This window comes from Mobula hypostoma, chromosome 13 (genome assembly GCF_963921235.1).
Source record: "Mobula hypostoma chromosome 13, sMobHyp1.1, whole genome shotgun sequence".
Lineage (NCBI taxonomy): Eukaryota > Metazoa > Chordata > Chondrichthyes > Myliobatiformes > Myliobatidae > Mobula > Mobula hypostoma.
The window spans coordinates 45,172,856-45,194,466 of NC_086109.1; the positions used below are offsets into that span (position 1 = coordinate 45,172,856).

Here is a 21,611-nt window from a genome sequence, read left to right on the forward strand (position 1 = left end):
GTGGCGTAGTGGCATCAGTGTCGAACTTCAGGAAGAAAGGTCCCGAGTTCGAATCCAGCCAGCTCCCCTGTATGCTTTCTGTCTGTGCTGGGTTACGAGCTGATGGTCTTTTTGGAAACTCACCCAGCAGAAGGCAATGGCAAACTACTGTTGTAACTTCCCTCTACGTCAGAGAGGCGTGGAGGGAAGTCATCCGCTAACCAGAGAAACTCTGGATGCAACGTACCTTTCTTTTCCTACTCTCCCAACAATTATACCAATACCTGGGAGACAAATTTAAAAACTGTAAAAATTCTCACTTACTGCAATTAAGATAATATTTTAAGTGAAATAATAAAGCAGGTAAAAATTAACAGAGTATTTATCAATGTTTTGGGATTTACAAACAATCTACTTCTCTCCAATTCTGTGACTTTCCACAGAAGTATTCATTAAAATCAGAATAGTATAGAGTTACTGTATCATAGAGTTCTTTATATGAAACACTTACTATATAAAATTGAGACTCTGACTATAACTTCAACAGTTCTCACTGTCAGCTCGCTGAATAATTAGAACTTGACACAAAACAGGTAAAATCAGAAAATCTCACTTTTAGGAAAACAATTTTAAAATTATGGAATCCCATTAGTTGTATTTTGTAAGGCACTAAACAAATTATAAACACCATTTATATTAACAAATTTCTGTGTGCATCCAAATCTATTCTATCTTTATAAAATAGATAACTTCTAGATTTGGGCTACTTTGTACCCTGCCCTTTTATTTTGTTCAAATGCTGCACAGGCAGCATTTTAGAAAGTATTTATTCAAAAATAACTGCATGTTTATTTTACAAATTTAAGCAGAAAAAATAATAGCAGTTCTGAGATGATATGAAATATTTTCTTACTGTAGCACAAAAATAAAGAACATATTTATTTTAAAGAACATTGCAGGAATAAAGCTGCCAATTATTTATGAATTACAGAAAGAACTTATACCCTGCATTCTTACATTGTCTGTACAAAATTGAACAATTGTACCACACTATCAAGCAATATTCCCTCTAATTTTTTTTTTACAACTGCGCAGAACAACCATTGCTCTGAGTAGGAAATTATTACGTGGCCTGAAAACTGCACGGCACTTAAATAAAACTTTATATAGAAGAACATTCCAGATGCGTGGCAACAAAGATGATGTGCGCAGCAGTATTTCAGTTACTGCATGGCCACAGCTTCGAGGGAACAGTGCTGTCAAGGAAACATCTGATTATGTACATTCTTCACATTTATGTTTATAATATCATTCAGATACAATTCTATGAACCCAGAGTTTCAAACCAGTTTACAATCGATCTGAAATATTTAATTTAAAATTAACTTACTTGATCACTTTATACTTTGTAAGTTGTGCAAGTACTGTGTTACACTTATCAGACCAAAAATCAGATTGTGCAAAGTCTGAGGGTTCCTTTGTTGTTAAGGAACATAAAATGAAAAAACAAGTTATTTAACAAGGAATGTTTCCATATTGAAAAAAAATGTGAATACATTGGATTATAAATGGACTGATTTTAAAAGCAAACTTTTGATGTTGAAGTTACATTTAAATCTTTTCTGGACATAAAAAGTAGATTCATTTAGAACTAGACATTCATTATTAAACACAGATGTTTTTGTTATTCAATGTTGTACTTAAATTCCTAAACTATCACGTGGTATGCAGCAATGCAAATATGAAAAATGGTCCAATCTTACTTTGTAGTCCTTGTTCTTTCTGAGAAAGAAAACATTATTCAGTGCTTTCTATTGAATGCAAACTTTTGTTGATTGCTTCAGAATGTGAGAATATTGGAAGATCATTTATTACTATGGAAGAAGATCAAGATAACAACTGACTTTCTTCTTGTCGTCGGTCTTTCATGCCTTATGTTGGATGAGTCTGAACTATATGATGTCGTAAATATGGAAATCAAACTATACCGAAACAGCTGATATTCAGACCAGTTCAACGCAGTTTTCCTTGTGGAATATGGAGTATACTCTGGGTCCTCAATGGTGATCCCTGAAACAGGTTTCTTATTTCCACTGAATTTCATTTCAACTGTTCACTTAAAGAATGTACTCTATTAGAGTTTGTGCTTAAAGGACAGTTGACAATGATTTGATAGAAATGCCTTTCTTCACCCTCCAGCCGTTGCATAACCTATTTCTTCAGGTCTTCCTGGTGATTTTACTCCTCTAGCCTCTGCCCTCCTGTTCCTCGGAAAGATGATCCACTCGTAGATCCTGCGAGAGGGCGTTTTTCTGTAGCAATGTAAACAAACATAATATAAGCATAATGTAAACATCAACACATGGATGCATGGAATAATCGAGGACTATTTGTCATTGCAGGCTATTTTCTCATTGGAAAATTCAATGATAGGGACTTTCTCCAGTTTGTTTAACCTCCTCAGTAAGCAGGATCTCAATAAACATCCATAATAGGCCAGAAAAACTCTGAAGAAGCAGATTGAGATTGAGTCTTTGTACTGTCAGAGGAAGCATACAGCAGTACCTAACACAGATGGATGGCTTGGTTTATTGGTGCCTTTGCATTCTAGTGGTAGAGGAAAGGGCTCGGTGAGGTTGAGTGGATGGTTCAAGGGTGTGTTCAAAACTTCCCTAAAAGGTGTTATATCCTCACTGCCTCCTGGCTGTGCAAGACAGCAGAATAGCCTTTGGGATGGTATTGTTAACCTGAGACCATGTAATGGGAACGCAGATGACCTGCATAAATGATAGAACGATTGTTGGAGATGTTTATGAAAAGAAAACTCGTGCATGATACCGAGGAGGAGATGGGACAAGAACTAAGAATGAAAAATTAAAGTAACAGCTTTGAGAAAAATCAAATGTCTGACTCCTTGGCAGCAGCAAATTATTTTGGACCTTAAACTAATGTCAGAGTAGATCTTAAACACTGAAACAGATCTTAACTAAATATTTGAGGCTGTGCCTAACATTGGCTACTTAACAAGGGAAAAGTTTGCATGGAGCATCAGTCAAGCTCTGTACCATGACTGACATCGCTCTGCATACACAACGGTACGTGTGCATTTTTGACCAAATTCATTCATAGAATGGATAAAAGTGCTGAGTTATGCAAGAGATTTTTGTATTTTATTATACTTATTTGTAACTTATTATACTTACTGTATGACTTCAAACTTTCAGTGGTTGTTTTGCAGTTCATTATTTCTACATTTAACCAGAGGAATAAAACTTACTCCATGATATCTATCAAGTATGAAAATGCCAAGCCAATTATCCTGCTTTACACAAACTAAACTTTAAAGACTACAACTTTTACCTGTACTTTTTTATTGCTAATAACTTATTCCACATTGTATATATTGTTATTCCTACATAACACTGTAGTTTTACTTTGTATTAATGCTAAGTTTTTCATGCACATTTTTGAATTTTTAATATAAATGGACTGATAAGAAACTAGATTAGAATAACCAATTAGAATAAAAACAGAGTTTGGACAAGCAAAGACAATAGAGGAAACTACGTTCAGTTTAAGTCTAGATTGTCGAAAGGTAATGACAGTGAGACATGAGGTAGATGTTCTAAAGACGAATACAGACATGCAATTTCTTTTGAAAGGTGCAATATTCACTCCTCTCTCCATGGATGTTGTCTGTCCTACGCAATATTTCTAGCATTTCTTAAATTTTCAGATTATCAGGAGGAGTACCTTGCCTTAAAGCAAACAAAAATTGATAAACACACGTGGAACAAAAACAAAAATTCAAACTAAAATTTAAACTTGTTTGTCGATGCATAAATAGTTAGGAGCTGTTGTATATTGGAGCAAACACTGCTACAACTGTATAATGATGCATATACTTTAGGATGTTTGAAAACTAAGGTTGAATTGGATGGCAATGAGGGGGCAAGAAACCTGATGAAATAAATTAAAATGAAACAAAATGGAATCGTAAACTGTATATGGATAAATTATGGATTAATGTAAAAACTAGGTGATCATTACAGTGACAAAAACAGAATTGTGACACACATATAATGATAATGGCCTAGAATTCCAGATCACTTGGGGCTGGGTCAGTAAAACACTTGGCTGAACACAGATGTTACTGCTGACTCCCGGAAGCAACCCAGCCCCTTTGTGACCATGGCCTGTGCAGAGACAGGGAGGTTCATATTTTGAGTACTATCCTGCAGTGCTGATTACAGTAACTGTTACAACATTCAGTTACAACATTTTTGTTTCTAATTTGGCATAAAATTTTAAACAACATATTTTTTCAAAATTATAACAAGACATAGGGGCAGAATTAGGCCATTCGGCCTATCGAATCTTCTCTGACATTCGATCATGGCTGATCTATTTTTGCTTTCAGCCTCATTCTCAAGCCTTCTCCTCATAAGCTCTGATGCCCTTACTTAGCATCCACTTTAAATATACCCAATGATTTGGCCTTCACAACCATCCGTACCAATGAATGTCACAGATTCACTACCCTCTGACTAAAGAAGTTCCTCACCTCTGTTCTAAGGGACATCCTATTCTGAGGCTGTGCTTTCTGGTGCTGGACTCTCAGAGGATTGGAAACATCCTCTTCACACCCACTCTATCTAGGCCTTTCGATATTCAGTCATTCAATGAGACTCTCCCCACCGCCACCCCCCCCCCCACTGTTCTAAACTCCAGCAAGTACACAAACACTCCTCTTACATTAATCCTTTCATTCCCAGGATCATTGTCATATTCCAGATTACCATTCCACATATTTCCTGCCAAAGCACAAATCATTTCAATATTGCCCCTTACCTCCTGGTGCAATTGGATGCATTAGTCTATTCATCTGGACATTCCAGTGTTTAACATGTGAACTTGCTTGGCGTAATTTTCGCTGTGCAGCCTATAAAAGGAGAGATATTTTCCAGAAATCAAATGCTATAGCAATTTCAATAACTACTAAATAGAACGTTGACTGATGACATTCCCACATAGATAGTCAGATTAAAAGACTTAATTTGCTGAGATGCATTTATTGTTACATTGTTGCCTGAACAGAAACAACCAACATTTCGTTAAAAGGAAAGCACTCTATTGATATTAATGTATTCTGATGCAGAGAGATGAGAGATGTGTAAGTTGGGCCGTGCAAGGTGCAGCCTAACAGAATTTATAGAACAGAACAAAATGACCCAGAAATTGTCATTGTCACATTTCATTACAGTGCAATTTAGATTTAAATCTTAGTGCAATGTTGTTATTTTGAGTTCAGCAACAACAATTCTACTTTTTACTTCCTAGTTTGTTGAGTTTGGGAATTTTTTCAAGGCGAGTGGTTGCTTAACTAGCACTGCTGCTGGATACCAAGCTAATGCCAACATTAAGCAACATCAAAGAAGAGGATACCTGACTGCTCCAGCCTTGAAACAACTTCCTAAGACACTGAAATTTAAGTCTAAAGTACACTTTATATGCTAATGATTTGGTGCTAATCATAAAATCTAGACAATTATCTTTGAACAGCATTTTGAAGTTTCAATTGGCATCTAAATTCAAATGTTATTCATTAATAATTCTCTCTAAAACAAAAGATATACTTCTTCTACAGGATATTTGTATTCACATTAAGCGCAAGAGTATAGAAACATAGAAAATAGGTGCAGGAGTAGGCCATTCGGCCCTTCAAGCCTGCACCACCATTCAGTTTGATCATGGCTGATCATCCAACTCAGAACCCTGTACCAGCCTTCCCTCCATACCCCCTGATCCCTTTAGCCACAAGGGCCATATCTAAGTCCCTCTTAAATATAGCCAATGAACTGGCCTCAACTGTTTCCTGTGGCAGAGAATTCCACAGAAGCCCTTGTTTCCTTTTGTCTCCTTGTTCAGTGACATTCTGGATAATGATGGTGACGTTTTCCTTTTGGACTTTCAAGACATTTCATAAAGCACCATATAAAAGTTTGTTATCAAGATTGATTCCAGGGTCTGCAAAGGGATGGTGACAACGCAGACAGAAGATTGGATAACTGACAAGGAACAGTAGTGGAGGGAAGTGTACAATGAAGTTCCCTGGGGGAGAGGGGGTACCATCCTACTAATACCTATTAATAATTCCTTTAAAGTGGCATCATGTTGTTTTAGACGTGAAAGGAGGAGGGGTGGTGTTACTAGTCAGAGAAAATATCACAGATGTTAGTAAGGCATTTGATAAGGTCCTGCACGGGAGGTTGGTCAAGAAGGTTCCGTTGCTCGGCATTCAAGATAAGGTAGGAAATTGGATTAGACATCGGCTTTGTGGGTGAAACAAGAGAGTGATAGAAGATGGTTGCCTCTCTGACTAGTGGTGTGCCATAGGGATTGATGTTTGTCATCTATATCAATGACCTGGATGATAATGTGGTTAACTGGATCAGCACACTTGTGGATGACATCTAGATTGGTATTGTAGTGCACAGTGAGGAAGGCTATCATGACTTGCAGAGAGATTTGCATCTGCTGGAAAAATGGGTTGAAAGGTAACAGATGGAATTTAATGCAGACAAATGCTAGGTGCTGTACTTCAGTAGGATCAACCAGGGTAGGTCTTACACAGTGAAAGGTAGGGCACTCAGGAGTGTGGCAAAACAAAGGGATCTGGGAATCTACGTTCATAATTTGTTGAAAGTGGTGTCACAGGTAGATAGGGTTGTAAAGATAGCCTTTGGCACTTTGGCCTTCATAAATCAAAATACTGAGTACAGGAGATGGGATTTAGGTTGAAGTTGTATAAAACGTTGATGAGGCCTAATTTGGAGTATTGTGTGCAGTTTTGGTCACCTACCTACAGGAAAGATATAAGGTTGAAAGAGTACAGAGAAAATTTCGAAGGATGTTGCTGGGTCTGGAGGACCTGAGTTATAAGGAAAGATTGAATAGTTTAGGACTTTATTCTATACAATATAGAAGATTGAGAGGAGATTTGATTGATATATACAAAATTATGAGGGTTATCAATAGTTTATGGTTTGTTTATAGGTTAAGGGTGAAAAGTGAAATATTTAAGAGGACATGAGGGCGAATTTGTTCACTCAAACTTTGGTGCAAGTGTTGAATAAGCTGGGTCCACAGTCAGCATTAAGTCAGCTCATAGGTCAGCAAGAGCTGTGCTTTTCTGCCCCATGAAAAAGGGCAAGACAGAATTATTTACAAAAAATTTACAGCTACTTCCATGACACAGAGACAGAAGGTGCATGGCCAGAGCATTCCGACTATAACAGTCTGCACTTTCACACTGCACATCAATGAGTGATGCCTCTCTTCCTGGTAGGTTGAATGTTTTTCACACACGGTTTGATACACAGAACACTGGCTGGTGAGGAAGACCCCCCACCCCACCCCCCCAACCCCGAGGAGCAGGCACTCTGTCTCATGGCAGCTGATGTGAGAAGACCCTAGTCAGGGTCAACCCATGTAAAGCTGCGGGCCCCGATAACATACATGGTCAGCTGCTGATGGACCATACAGCTCAGTTAACACAGGTTATAACAGACAGCTTCAACGTCTCTCTAGAACAGTCTACTGTCCCCACAGGCTTCAAGGAAGTCCACTATCATCCCATTGCCCAACAGGGTGTCAGTAAACTGCCTCAATAACTATCTTCCAGTGGCACTGACATCAACAATAATGATGTGTTTTAAGTGTCTGGTTATGGACTGCTTTAAATCCCGTCTTCCTGCTAATTTTTGATCCTTTCCAGTTTGCTCATCTGTCAAATGGGTCTACTGATGATGCCATAGCCTCTGCCCTCCAACCTGGAAAATGGTGTAGGATGCTGTTAATCTACTTCAGTTTGGTGTTTAATATGATCGTCTCTCAGAAGCTGGTGGGTAAACTGTCTCAACGCCTCTCTCTGTAACTGGAACTTGGTCTTCATGACAGAAAGGGCACAGTCAGTCCGTGTTGGCAGCAACATCTCTGGTTCCAGCACGCTGAGCACTGGTGCTCCCCAGGACTGCGTCCACAGCCCACGGCGGCTCACGCTGTTGACGCATGACAGTACGACCAGATCCAGCTCAAACTGCTTGCTGACGCCACAACAGTGTTTGGCCTGATCAACAATGATGAGGAGACGGCATCCGGAGGGCTTGTGGGATGGTGTGAACACAACTTGAGTGTCAACATGGACAAGACTTCAGGAAGGCGCAGTCTGACAACTCCTCACTACACGTAAGCATGGAGAGAGTTAGGAGTACCAAGTTTCTGGGAGTGTACTGTGACAAGAATACACATAGATTACGATGTAGCTGGCCTGGGCTGGCACCAGTGGAATCAGCAGTTGGTCTGCCACCTGTCTTCAGGAGAGAGAGAGATAAGGAAAACAATGGAGCAGCATTTGGAGATGTGTAATGAAGGGGAAGGAGAGCTGTCAAGATCGGCTCCCCCTTTGAACCCTGAACTGTTTGAAGTGATGGACAGGCGATACCCCAGCAGGGGGATAAAAAGGGACAGGTTCGCTAAGGCAGGACACACACACGACACCCGAGGTAACGAGACCCTGGAAGCGGTGCGTCTCTCACAAGTCGGTGGGAAGTACCGGGCCATAGACGCACAGGGTAGAAAGGCACGGTTGGCGGGAACCTGGTGTGTGTCCACCCTTGCCTGGGTGCTGGGTTCACCGCAGGGAAACGATCGTATCTGGAAACGGAGGGGTCACAGTCGGTGACCTCAGATGACATCACAAAGGACTCGCCCGAAAGCTGACTGCGAAGGTCTGTGTGGAAGTCGTTTTGAATATTCATTCGTTTTGCTCTCTCTCTCCTTCCCCCCACTGTCCATCGCCACGGCAGCGATTACTGCGAACTGAACTGAACTAAATTGAACTGAACTTTGCGTCACTTTGAAACTGGTCAGTTACTCCTAGACAACGATAGAGCTTGATTGATGCTGTTATCTTAATTCTGTGTACATGTATGTTTATCATTGCTGAACTGTTGCATTCATTATCCTTTTGATTAGAGTACTGTGTTGCTTGTTTCTTTAATAAAACTTTCTTAGTTCTAGTAATCCAGACTCCAACTGAGTGATCCAGTTCTGCTGGTTTGGCAACCCAGTTACGGGGTATGTAACATATGTGGGGTTCTCGTCCGCGATTTTGAACGCTAAATTTGGGACGGAGTAAACTGATTGGGTCAAAATTCCCAAAAGAAAGAAAAGACAAACAGCAGAAATGGAGGCTGAGGAATTTATAAAGGCGCCGACCTTGGAGGCATTAGAGGATGCCAGGAAATCGGAATTGGTAGCTGTGGCCAAACGGTTGAATCTTGCTAAGGGGAAGTCGACAATGAGGAGAGAGGAGATACACAGAGCTATCGTAGAGCACTATGTATCTAAAGGTGTGTTTCCCCAAGGTGAGCTGGGGGTGGTGTCTACTGAAAAACCTGCTGGAGACGCGGTACAGGTGCAGCTTGAAAAACTGAAACTCGAGCACGAGTTCCGGGTACGGCAGTTAGAACACGAAGAGAAGCAGTTAGAAAGGCGGGAGAAAGAGAGAGAGTTAGAAAGGCAGGAGAAAGAGAAACAGTTAGAAAGGCGGGAGAGAGAGAGGGAGAGAGAGAGAGAGAGACAGCTGGAGCGAGAGGAGAAACAGAGGGAAAGGGAATTCGAGCTGGAGAAGTTAAAGATAAGGGCAGAGCAGGGGCCCGTGCCGAACCAAGGTGGAGGGTTCCGGGCGACCCAGGAAGTTATGCTGGTTCCCCCATTTGACGATACTGACGTGGATCGGTACTTTCTCCATTTCGAAAAAGTTGCTACAAGTCAGGACTGGCCGAGGGATAAGTGGGCTGTTTTGCTTCAGAGTGTACTGAAAGAGAAAGCCCAACAAGCTTTCTCAGCTTTGTCCGCAGAAGATGCCCAGAGGTATGAGGTGGTGAAAGAGGCCATCCTCAGGATTTATGAGTTGGTCCCGGGGGCATACCGGCAGAGGTTCCGGAATGCGAGGAAGCAGTGGGACCGCATGTATTTGGAGTTTGCCCGTGAGATGCAGACATATTGTGAGCGTTGGTGCGCCTCGAAGGGGGTAGAGGGGGATTATGATAGACTGCTACAGCTGATCCTGATTGAGCAGTTTAAAGGTTGTGTCCCTGACGGTATGAGATCCTACCTAGATGAGAAAGAGGCAGCCACATTAGCCGCAACTGCTAAGTTAGCGGATGAGTACGCGTTGACGCATAAAATGAAGTTTTCCCCGAGTAAAGGCTACCAGAAGGGTAGTCAGGACGGCAGGGAGAGTCCGCCAGAAAAGTCAGAAAGTAAGCCGGGGACTAGTGAGAAGGATAAGGTAGACCGGGAGCAGTCTGGTAGGAAGTCTCCTGGGGTCGTCTGTTATAATTGCGGGAAAGTCGGACACTTTGCGTCCAGGTGCTTTGCCCCAAAGAAGGAGACAGGAAAAAGAAAAACAGCGATTTTGACTGGCTGTATCGAGCTGGTAAATGAACCGCTAGGGAAGGACAGGTCTGCCAAAGTTCAGGAAGGGCGCAAGAGGTTTATCTCGGCCGGATTGGTGTCGGTGAAGGAGGGGTTAAAACCAGTTCCAGTGCGGATCTGGAGAGACACGAGAGCGTGTCAGTCACTAATACTGAAGAGTGTATTAGAGTTTAGCTCAGAGACCCAGACTGGGGAGGTAGAGGTCAAAGGTATTGGAGAAGGGACAGAGACAGTCCCTTTGCACCAGGTACACTTACAAAGCAACCTGGTCTCTGGACTAGTCACGATCAGGGTGAGGTCCGAATTACCGATGAAAGGCGTGGAAGTCTTGCTCGGTAATGACCTCACCAGGGGAATCATGTTCGAAGCAGTGAGATTGACAGGTCAGCCTGCCAGCATTGAGGCCCCGCCCATGGACTCACAGGTTCATCACGGGACCGCAGTAGTAAATTTAGCTGAGACGTTTCTGCCAGCCTTGTACGAGAAGGGGGTAGAAAGTGAAAAGAAGGAGTGTAGTGAGACAAGAGGTAGTGAGGGAGCTGGGACGGACGTAGCAGTAGCCAGGAAAGAATTTGTGCAGATGCAGGAGCGAGACGAGGGGCTGATGGTTATGGCAGTGACAGCTCTCTCTGACACAGAATTAACAAGGGAACTAGTAGGCTATCGTGTGGAGGAGGAAGTGCTAAGGAAGAAAGGGAAATCAAGTACTGTGCCCGCAGATGAGGAATGTGGGGTGGTGCAAAAGAGTTATGGGGATGAGATTTTTAACCTGGCCCACAAGGTACCCCCCGGTGGACATTTTGAGGTGCTGGAGGAAACAGTTGGTGGAATCATGAAAGAGGTTTACCGGCCGCACCGGAGGAAGGATGTTATTGATTATGGCCGACGCGAACTGAGACGGCCACAGGCTTTTGATATGCTAACAAACCTAGTTGTTGTTAGCGCGGAAATCAATGAAGCTAGGGTCCCCCGATAAGAGAAAAAAATCATTTTGAAAAGATGAGTATGGTATCGACCAGATGGGAGGAGGCTATTGTTTTGGCCAGCTCTGCTGATAAGGTCTCTCCCTTAATCCCCGAACAAAGCGACTCTTTAGGAGAAGTAATTAAACGACTTGCACACGTGTGTTTGATTGTCCCGAGGCGATGCAAAGAACTGGGACGTTGGGTGGTGTCTGTTACACTAGGTCAGCCTAGCGAGCAACATCCATATAGAATGAGTAATTTGGTGACGAAAGGGCTGACGAACACAGAGGTGTGTATTGGCGATGTCATACGGCTGTCTGAAACCAGCTTGATAGTGAACCTTGAAAAAAATGAGTTCGGCCACACGAAGGTCACTTACCTGGGAATTGTGGTGACACGGGCAGCTGGCAGCGATGCAAGCTAAAGTGCGGGCTATCTCTGACATCCCAACCCCAACAGACAAGAGGGCCCTCAGAAGACTCTTGGAGATGGTGGGGTACTGTAGGAAGTTTTGCAATAACTCTGCGGTTACTACCCCTCCCCCTCCTACTAAGCCCTTGCGAGAGAAAACTAAGTCGGAATGGGACGACCCTTGTTATTGTGGTCCGGGACGAAATCCAATGAGAGGTTACATTGATCGCAATTCATCAGTGTTTTTGGCCACTATGAAGTTTGCTAAGTTGGAGCCTGGTCTAAGGGATTATTAATAACACATATAAAAGGAACAGAAAATGTGATAGCTGACTGTCTGTCAGGTGTTGACAACTTCAAACTCGCTGTATTAGCCAAGTAGCTGATAAAGATGTATATTTGTGTGTATCAAATAATGTATTCATGTTTGTAATTTTTACCCCCCGGTAAAAATCCTTGAAGGGGGGAATTGTAACAAGAATACACATAGATTACGATGTAGCTGTCCTGTGCTGGCACCAGTGGGATCAGCAGTTGGTCTGCCACCTGTCTTCAGGAGAGAGAGAGATAAGGAAAACAATGGAGCAGCATGTGGAGATGTTAATGAAGGAAGGAGAGCTGTCAAGAGCGGCTCCCCCTTTGAACCCTGAACTGTTTGAAGTGATGGACAGGCGATACCCCAGCAGGGGGATAAAAAGGGACAGGTTTGCTAAGGCAGGACACACACACAACACCCGAGGTAACAAGACCCTGGAAGCGGTGCGTCTCTCACAAGTCGGTGGGAAGTATCGGGCCATAGACGCACAGGGTGGAAAGGCACGGTCGGCGGGAACCTGGTGTGTGTCCACCCTTGCCTGGGTGCTGGGTTCACCACAGAGAAATGATTGTATCTGGAAATGGAGGGGTCACGGTCGGTGACCTCAGATGACATCACAAGGGACTCGCCCGAAAGCTGACTGCGAAGGTCTGTGTGGAAGCTGTTTTGAATATTCATTCATTTTGCTCTCTCTCTCTCCTTCCCCCCACTGTCCATCGTCACGGCAGCGATTACTGCGAACTGAACTGAACTAAATTGAACTGAACTTTGCATCACTTTGAAACTGGTCAGTTACCCCTAGACAACGATAGAGCTTGATTGATCCTGTTATCTTAATTCTGTGTACATGTATGTTTATCATTGCTGAACTGTTGCATTCATTATCCTTTTGATTAGAGTACTGTGTTGCTTGTTTCTTTAATAAAACTTTCTTAGTTCTAGTAATCCAGACTCCAACTGAGTGATCCAGTTCTGCTGGTTTGGCAACCCAGTTACGGGGTACGTAACAGTACATAAAGGACGATCTCACCTGGTCCCTCAACAGCACCTCTTTAGTTAAGAAAGCACAGTAGTACTGCCTCCACTCGAGGAGACTGAGGTGAGAGAAGCACAACCCACACCCCATCGTAATCAATTTTTACAGGAGCACCATCGAGAGTGTCCTGACCAGCTGCATCATCGTCTGGTACGGGAATTGCAAGGCGTTTGACCACAAGTCCATACAAAGTACTGTGAGGACTGCTGAGAGGATCATCGGGGTATCCCTTACACCCATAGGAGCGCTGCGTACACCCTTAGCATTGTGAAGGATCCCTCCCATCCGTCTCACAATCTCTTTAACCCCAACCATCAAGCAGGAGGTACCATGCCACTAGGACAAGGACTGTTAGCTTCTTCCTCCAGGCCGTGAGATTACTGAATATCTTGCAACCACCCAGGTCTCATCACTTAGGAAGCAAAGTAACATTACAGTTTCTGTTAACTTGTGTCATAAATGCACCTTATGCTAAATGTCAATTTTTTGGAATACATTTTATTACTTTTAGTTTATTTGTAGTAACATTACTTCATGTGTTATGTGTGTGAGTTATATGTACTATATCGTGCACCTTGGTCTGGAGGAATGTTTGGCAGCAGATATGTATAGGTTGAATGACAATAAACTTGAACTTGAATAAAGTGAGAGATCTGGTATTATATACATATAAATCCTTGACATTTGTCAGGGCAGGTTGAGAAAGTAGCAAATAAAGCATATGGAATTCAGGGATTGAACAATAGAATCACAGAGCACAAGAGCAAGGAAGTAATAATGGACCATAATCAAAGACTGGTATGGTCACAACTGGAGTGTTATGTCCAATTCTCAGACTGAAGAATCTGGTGTCCTCCTTGAAACTGCAAGAGGTTTTTAAAACAAAGAACATCAAGAGAAATTACTACCTTTTGAGGCAAGGATCAAGAACCAGAAGACAAAAAAATGGCAGAACAACTAAATATGGAGAGCCATACTGGATGTGAGACTGGCAAAGAACCTGATCAGGAGACAAAGGTCTCTTGGTGTCTGAGCATTTTGGAGACGTGTTGGGCTTCATTAGTTGCGGGATTGAGTTCAAGAGCCGAGAGGTAATGCTGCAGCTCAATAAACTCTGGTTACACCCCATTTGGAGTATTGTGTTCAGTTCTGGTCACCTCTTTAGAGGAAGGATCTGAGGGTGCAGAGGAGATTTACAGGATGCTTACTGGATTAGGATAGGTTGAGTGAGCTTGGGCTTTTCTCTTTGGAGCAAAGGAAGATAGAGGTAACTTGATCGAGATGTGCAAGCTGTTAAGAGGCATAGATAGAGTGGACAGCCAGAGGGTGGAAATGGTTAAAACGAGGGGGATAGACTTAATGTAATTGGAGGAAAGTAAAGGGGAGAATGTCAGATGTAAGCTTTTCTCTTTCCACAGAGAGTGGTAAGTGTGTGGAACACACTGTCAGAGCTGGTAGTAGAAACAGACCTATTAGGAATGCTTTTAGAGACATATTAAATGAGATCCTTAGATAGGTAAATGGATGAAAGAAAAATGGAGGGCAATGTGAGAGAGAAGAGTTCAGATTGATCTTGGAATAGGTCAGGTCAACAGTGTGAGCCAAAGGGTCTGCACTCTGCTCAACTATTCTCTGATCTATGTTCTGTGGTTAGGCTTGTGGATGCATGGCCAGTGTAGGAATGCAGACAGATTTAATTAAGAAGTTTCGAAAGGAATTGGGTGACTAAGTGAAAGGAGAAAAAAAGATGATGGTTTTGGGAAGTAGAAATAGCAGGTTTGATAAAGGAGCCAGAATCAACAGAAAGGCCAAATGGCCTGTAATTGTTCTGTAATTATGAATGTAGCTGTTATAATTTCAACATTCATTACATTTTTAAACAGTTAACATAACATACAATGAAAATCATAGGTTATCTTTCTCTGAATTTTTATATTCTGTACTATTATCATACACTGTCCAACAATTAGAAAGTGTTGCTTTCACTTGTGACAATATCTTGCCACACAGTGTGACTTAAATAACAAACAAGACACCAGCCCCTTGATAATCTCAGAACCAGTGACTATTGTTTGAGTCCTGAAATACACCTACCACCACATCCTGGTCTGCTCGCTGCCTGTTGACCCGCACTTCCTCCAGTTGTTTCTGAGCCTCCTCTAAAATCCTGGTTTTATTTTCCATTTCTTGCTTTAACTCTTGCTTTTCTCTCTGGGTCTTTATTATTAGCTCTTCCTGCTCTTCCTTCAGCTGCATGAGTTCTTTCATCTTCTCTTCCTCCTCAGACAGCAATCTAATGCAAAACAAACCATTGATGTCATCAGTTCAGAAGCAAATTTTCTGGCTGAATGGATGTGTACAATAAAATCTGGCAAATTTCCTCTGCAGTTGTGTTTGGTCATTTGAACACACAATATGTGAATTGGATTTGAAAGACAACTTCAAAGCAGTGGGAACAAACTCCAGTGAACTAACATTGTTGTCCATTTGCCCCCAAGCCATGCTTTGCTCCTGCATGGGTCCAAGTACTATCTTTTGTAAGGCAGAGTAAAACAGAGGAAAACTTGGGTACGATCTCAACCCAGAGACAGCCTACTGAACTCACAAAAAAGGTTTTGAGATGGGGAGCCACACAAGATGTTAGCATTACTGGCCGAGAACATCTTTCACTTGTGTAAGCATTCAATAATATTTTGGATCTGTCCAAAACATAATATTTTTTGAAAATGCATTTAAAGCATTTAAAAATCAATTTTAAATACTGAAAGTAATGTAATAATAAAATAAGCTCAAATAAATATAACCTCACAGATTAACCACGCGCAATCTGAGTGGGTAAACTTCCCAGCATGAGAACTGAGTAGCCCAAAGAAGACTGAACAATGCAGCTTCATGGTAGGGTAAAAATGCCTGTCAATGCAATAAAACATGAATAATTTCTGGCAGTAACAGTAGTGTTGGGTCAAAAGATCCAGCTCACAAACATAAATCATAATGGCTCAACTTATCGGCAATTTAAAAACCATTGAATGCATTTACACTTTGCCTCAAAAGTTGGACCAGTTATTATTAAGGGATTAGCTACTACCAAATGATGAATTTTCAAGTTGTACTTTAATTTTGTTTATGGATTAATACATCTCTCATACTGATATGGTTAAAGTCTATTCATTCCTGCAGTTAGCACTTTCTTGATAAATCAGCTGTGTTCATGAAAACAACCAAGCTTCAAAACAGCTGCACTAAAAATTAGTTCCAGAACACTGAAGGATCCTGAACTCTGTCTCAGGGGAGTAATTAGCAATCCAGTGCAGAAATGCAAATCACCACATTTGGTTTAGTTTAGAAAATGTAATTTTATATTATTTTAATGTTTTAATGTGTTCTATGTGATCACTTATGTCAGTGCACAGCTCCCCTCTCACCAGAACTAGTTATCTGTGATTTATAGAGTCACTTTATACAAAATATTTTAAAAATGTTTGAATCAACAATACATTCTTACACTTCCCCTTCCTTTACTAGATTAACGCTGTTTTTGTATTCTCATTAAACCCATAACATAAATTAACTAGACATTCATCAACATCATAAAACTTGCAATCAAATGAACCTATTAAACTCCGCAAAAAAAAATTATGTGGACGAATCGAGGTTTAGTTCACTTGAGAAATTCAAAATCTTTAATATGGTTACATCAAAAGCTGAAATACATTGTTCAATTAAGCAATTATTCATCAATGAAAGCCCAAAAGAAACAGCAGATTGTTCTGTTCAGGAAAGGGTAAGAAAAGTTACAGAAAGTTTACTGGTTTCAGCAGATTATTGAAACATCAACAATAATACGCATTTCTCTTAAAATGTTAATCATAAAGACACTGTTAGAAACGCAAACAACAGGAATTCTGCAGATGCTGGAAATTCAAGCAACACACATCAAAGTTGCTGGTGAATGCAGCAGGCCAGGCAGCATCTCTAGGAAGAGGTACAGTCGACGTTTCAGGTCGAGAGGTCGACTGTACCTCTTCCTAGAGATGCTGCCTGGCCTGCTGCGTTCACCAGCAACTCTGATGGGAGACACTGTTAGAATCATGTTTTGTGTTTTTCTCCAAATAGTAACTAAAGGTTATGTTTCAGTACTACGACACGAGAACTTGATACCAAAAGGAATAATTAAGGTTAATATCATAAACACACTCAAGAGTAAACTGCATAAGTATTTGAGAAAGAATGCATGATAATGAGATGAAGTGACTTGAGCTGCAGGAGGTGAGTGAATGGTTTGCTTCTGTACTACAAATTGCAGTTAACATTTAACTGGTGTGATGGATATTCACTTCTTACCCAGTAAGGTCGCCTTCTCTTGGTTGTTTGATAATCTTGCTTTCTAAACACAGCATCAGCCACTTGTAAAATCACAAACAGAGGTACTACAAGTAAGCACCCAAATACCAACTGTTAGCTGGTTGTAAAGCAAAGTCAGTTTTCAGTTCTTGACATATAAATGGGAAGTTACCACTAATCACCTTGAGGATAAAACAAGTATTGTCTAAAGACCAGCTTTGCAAATAAGCTTTGTGAATAGTAGATGTTTTGTCCAGGAGAAGTAAGGTTCAGCTCAAAACAACTGCTTTAATATTGCTCATGATGTAGTATTAATGGGTTGTTTCAAACAGACAAGCGACTCTTAAGTTGCTGGGTTCAAGGAAGCTTGCAGAACAGATGGAGAATATTATTTGGCCTATCAATAACTATATGTATTTGTAGTTGGAAAGTTTTCTGTGCTCAAGGAAGTTAGCGTCACAGCTTTACAGCATTAATAGTAGGGAATTGAAAAACTCTGTCTCCAAAATGGTTTTAGTCTGTTTGTGTTGAAAGGACATCTGAGGAAGTATGATATGCGTGTGAAGTCACCCAAGTAATAGGAAAAGGGTATAAGTTCAGGCTTATTAGGAGTGTTGAAAAAAGTCAAGATGAATGATAGGAAAACATGGTGAATAGAATCCAGTCCTCTAGCTTCAGTTTCTGTGACAGGCAACTTACCCGTCCACAATCATGGTATGTCTTCTTAGCTTATAGGATTGCACCCGAGTTTAAGAAATGCTTTGTGCTTTTTCAAAAAAAGTTTGTAATTGTGAAATAAATGTTTAAGATAGAAATGCTCTGTGTTTTAAATGTGTATTTAAAAATATGTGGAATTAAACATGTACCACTATAAATAAATGAATTGTATTTTAAGCTGCTTTGTAAACTGGAAGCATCTTCTCCTTGGTAGGGAAGGAGAACCCACTGCTCAAATAGTGGCTATTGGCAGCTAAAACTTGCACAGAGAATAAACAGGGAAGTAAACTAGTTTTTGAAGATCAGGGGTAGTTAAGAGTATTATCTCCCTTTAGTGAGAATATTTGTGACTATTTATATCCAATAGGGTTTAAGATCTTTGAGCTTAAATCCCTTGTGGTCAGCAAACCCAATACCATCACAATAGCAAATAAAAGAAAATGTATTTTCTTATTGCACAGGATTTCATAAAAAATTTATAATTTAAATAAGGCAAGAATATAACTCCAGTTTTGTGGGAGATGCTCCAAAACATCTGCATTTGACAATTTCAAGGACTGCCATTAGGCCAGTATGGGCCAATGCCCAACTTCATTTCCAAGCTCCATACATTCCAGAAGACAAATTGGGCTACCCTTTCTCTTTTAATGTTCTTTTCTACAAGTTACTTCTCTGATGGATTGAGATCCTTTGACCTTTCCAGACTAGGAATACTGGACATTTTGGGGGAAAAAAAAATCCTTTTATATTTACATTTTACCGCAAACTGAAGAAAAAGTAACCGGGGATAATTGAAGAAGAGTATTACACAATATGCAAGGAGATTACAGGGGTAGCAAAACAGACTAAACATAACAGGAGTGACAACTTTAAACCAAATGGACTGCAGCCAGCCATAAAGAAATCTGGTATAGGTAATGACACAATCATAGGATCAAATCATTGACATATTTGATGTTTCCCAAGATACAGAATTTAAACAAAGATGAATAATAGGATTAGTAAAGATGGAGCCAACAATCTCATTTATTTTAAGCCTGATAACGTTGGTGAGATTAAATAAAAGCTCACTCTCCAAGTGTATAATAAATTACATGGTTTACATCAGACACTACAAGTTGGTTCAGTTTGCTGGTGCAATGTTTATTTAACAATACAGTAATATTGACGACTTGCTACTGCATGTAAAACAATATCGACAGTGCGAATAATCCAACCAGCTTCACTACATTAATAGAAGCACATGCTTGGGAGAAGGATAAATGAGTTAGAAATTTTCAAGGACAATATTTCTAACTATACGTTGGTGATTACTATATGCTCAGGACCTTTGCATTTTCCAGAAGATTCCACCATGGTTGACAATATTAGCAACAAACAGATAAATACTGATTTTCCTGTGAGACACATATTAAATTGAGAAAACTGAAGGCCAAGAACAGAAGTGTGGTTGTATATATTCAACAAAAGAAAACTCAAAGTAGTAATTAAATGGCAGTAGGCTTGTGTTTTGTAAATCCAAAGCTTAGGAGAGGAGTGAGTGAAGTATTCTTTGGCAAAGGAAACTTAAAAGTTTGAGTAGTTGATGGTACTCATGGTTTTAAAAAAATATTTCTTCTTTTCTCTCCAAGATTCATGATTATAATTAAGATGTTAGTCATTACCAAGTAATCATAAATTGTGTATCAGTTCTATTCCATCATATTTCCATCACGTATATACAAGCGTTTGTACATGCAAAGTTACAAATTAAGTGTAGGTTGCTCGACCCTTTGAGACTTTCAGCTAATTCAATGAGGTTATGGCTGATTTGAATATAATCATAAATCTCAAAATAACCTTTTACTCCTTGCTTACTAGAAAACTATCAACAAATATTCTGTTCCCAGCACCCTGTGAGGAAGAGATCTTCAGAGCACAGCAACCCTTGGAAAAGAAGTGTCTTCTTATTTTTAATCAGTGGCTACTATTTTTTAAGCTCTTCCGTAAAAGGACGCATCCTCTCCACATTCACTCAAATAAATCTTCTCTTACTTTCCTCACTTCCAAGGTCAATCAAATTGCTATTCAACTGTTCCAAACTCCAGTGGACACCAGTCCAGCCTGCTCAACTTCCTTTCATAAGACAACCTATCCATTATATTTATTTATATATATATTTATCTGCTGGCTTAAGTGTCCAACAATAATCAGCCAGCATTGATGGATTCCAGTTGCGCTGACACCGTTTCCCCAAGACCACAATGTCCTGGTGAAACCTTTCGCCATGCTTTTCACTGAGAGCACCAAGATTTGAACAGAAGAGGTCTAAATGGGAATGCAGAAAACGAATCTTTGGTGACATGTTGCACCTCTTGGTTTTGTATGCATGAAGCATGTTGTCAACCAGCTGCATGTAGTTCGGTGTTCTATAGTTGCTAAGAAAAGTTTCAACGACATCCTTGAATGCCATCCATGCGATTTTCTCTGGTCCCACTAGAAGTTCTTCAAATTGCCTGTCATTGATGACCTGTTTGATTTGTGGACCAATGAAAAAATGCCTTCCTTAATCTTGGAACCAGTTATTCTGGGAAACATCTGTCTCAAGTATCGAAATCCTTCATGGAAATTTATATCCTTTCTAAAACCTGTCCTGCCAAGAAGCATCCGCCCTGCCTCTGCATGCCCAGACACATCTGGTCAAGATAGAAAACTTTTCAGCTTACATTGTGGGCAACATTTTAATTGCCTTGAATTACGAATTGAAAGAACAAATACAGTCGATTTAAAATAAAGTATATGATAGGGAAGTTTCATGGTGATTTTCATGATCAGCAGCATAAAATTCATACGATATACCAAAAAGTATTCAGGAAACAAAATCTTTTTTTGTCCAGTGTTATCAAGGTATATCTACTTTATACAACCTTAAGATTTGTCTCCTTACGGGCAGCTATAGCAGAATGAAACCCAGTAAAAACCCATTTAAAAAAAACAAACACCCAATGTGCAGAAAAAACAAAACAAATTGTACAAACAATATAAGTAAGTAAATAAAATTCAGAACTGAATTTCATGGAAGTAAATCACAGACAGGAAGCCAGCTGATAGCGGAGTCTGCAGTCATAGTGCAGTGAGCCTCTAGCCCCAGCACCCTAAACTTCTCAATCTGGTCCAGCACTTAAATCATCCAAACTTGGAGTCATTCCTTGCTTTCACACCCAGGTCTCGCCGCTTCGATATACTCTCGGGGCCGAGCCCCACTGCCTCAATTCAGCCCATACACGACCAGTCCAATTCGGCCCAACCTTTCCTCACTTTTGGCCGGCGCTCCACCTCGGTTCTGCCACATCAAATCGCC

At 40.7% G+C, this 21,611-nt stretch overlaps 1 protein-coding gene across 1 annotated transcript in view; it reads right to left on the reverse strand.

Moving 5' to 3' along the window:
• Positions 1 to 356: 356 nt before the first annotated feature.
• Positions 357 to 21,611, reverse strand: part of def6a (DEF6 guanine nucleotide exchange factor a) — a 182,492-nt gene continuing 161,237 nt past the window's right edge. Inside the window, exons 10-12 of the mRNA XM_063065608.1 lie at positions 15,305 to 15,503; positions 4,831 to 4,921; positions 357 to 2,291 (exon numbers count right to left, since the gene is read on the reverse strand). Of these exons, the coding sequence (XP_062921678.1) occupies positions 2,218 to 2,291; positions 4,831 to 4,921; positions 15,305 to 15,503 (364 nt within the window). The 3' untranslated portion in view covers positions 357 to 2,217. The remainder of the gene's footprint in view (positions 2,292 to 4,830; positions 4,922 to 15,304; positions 15,504 to 21,611) is intronic.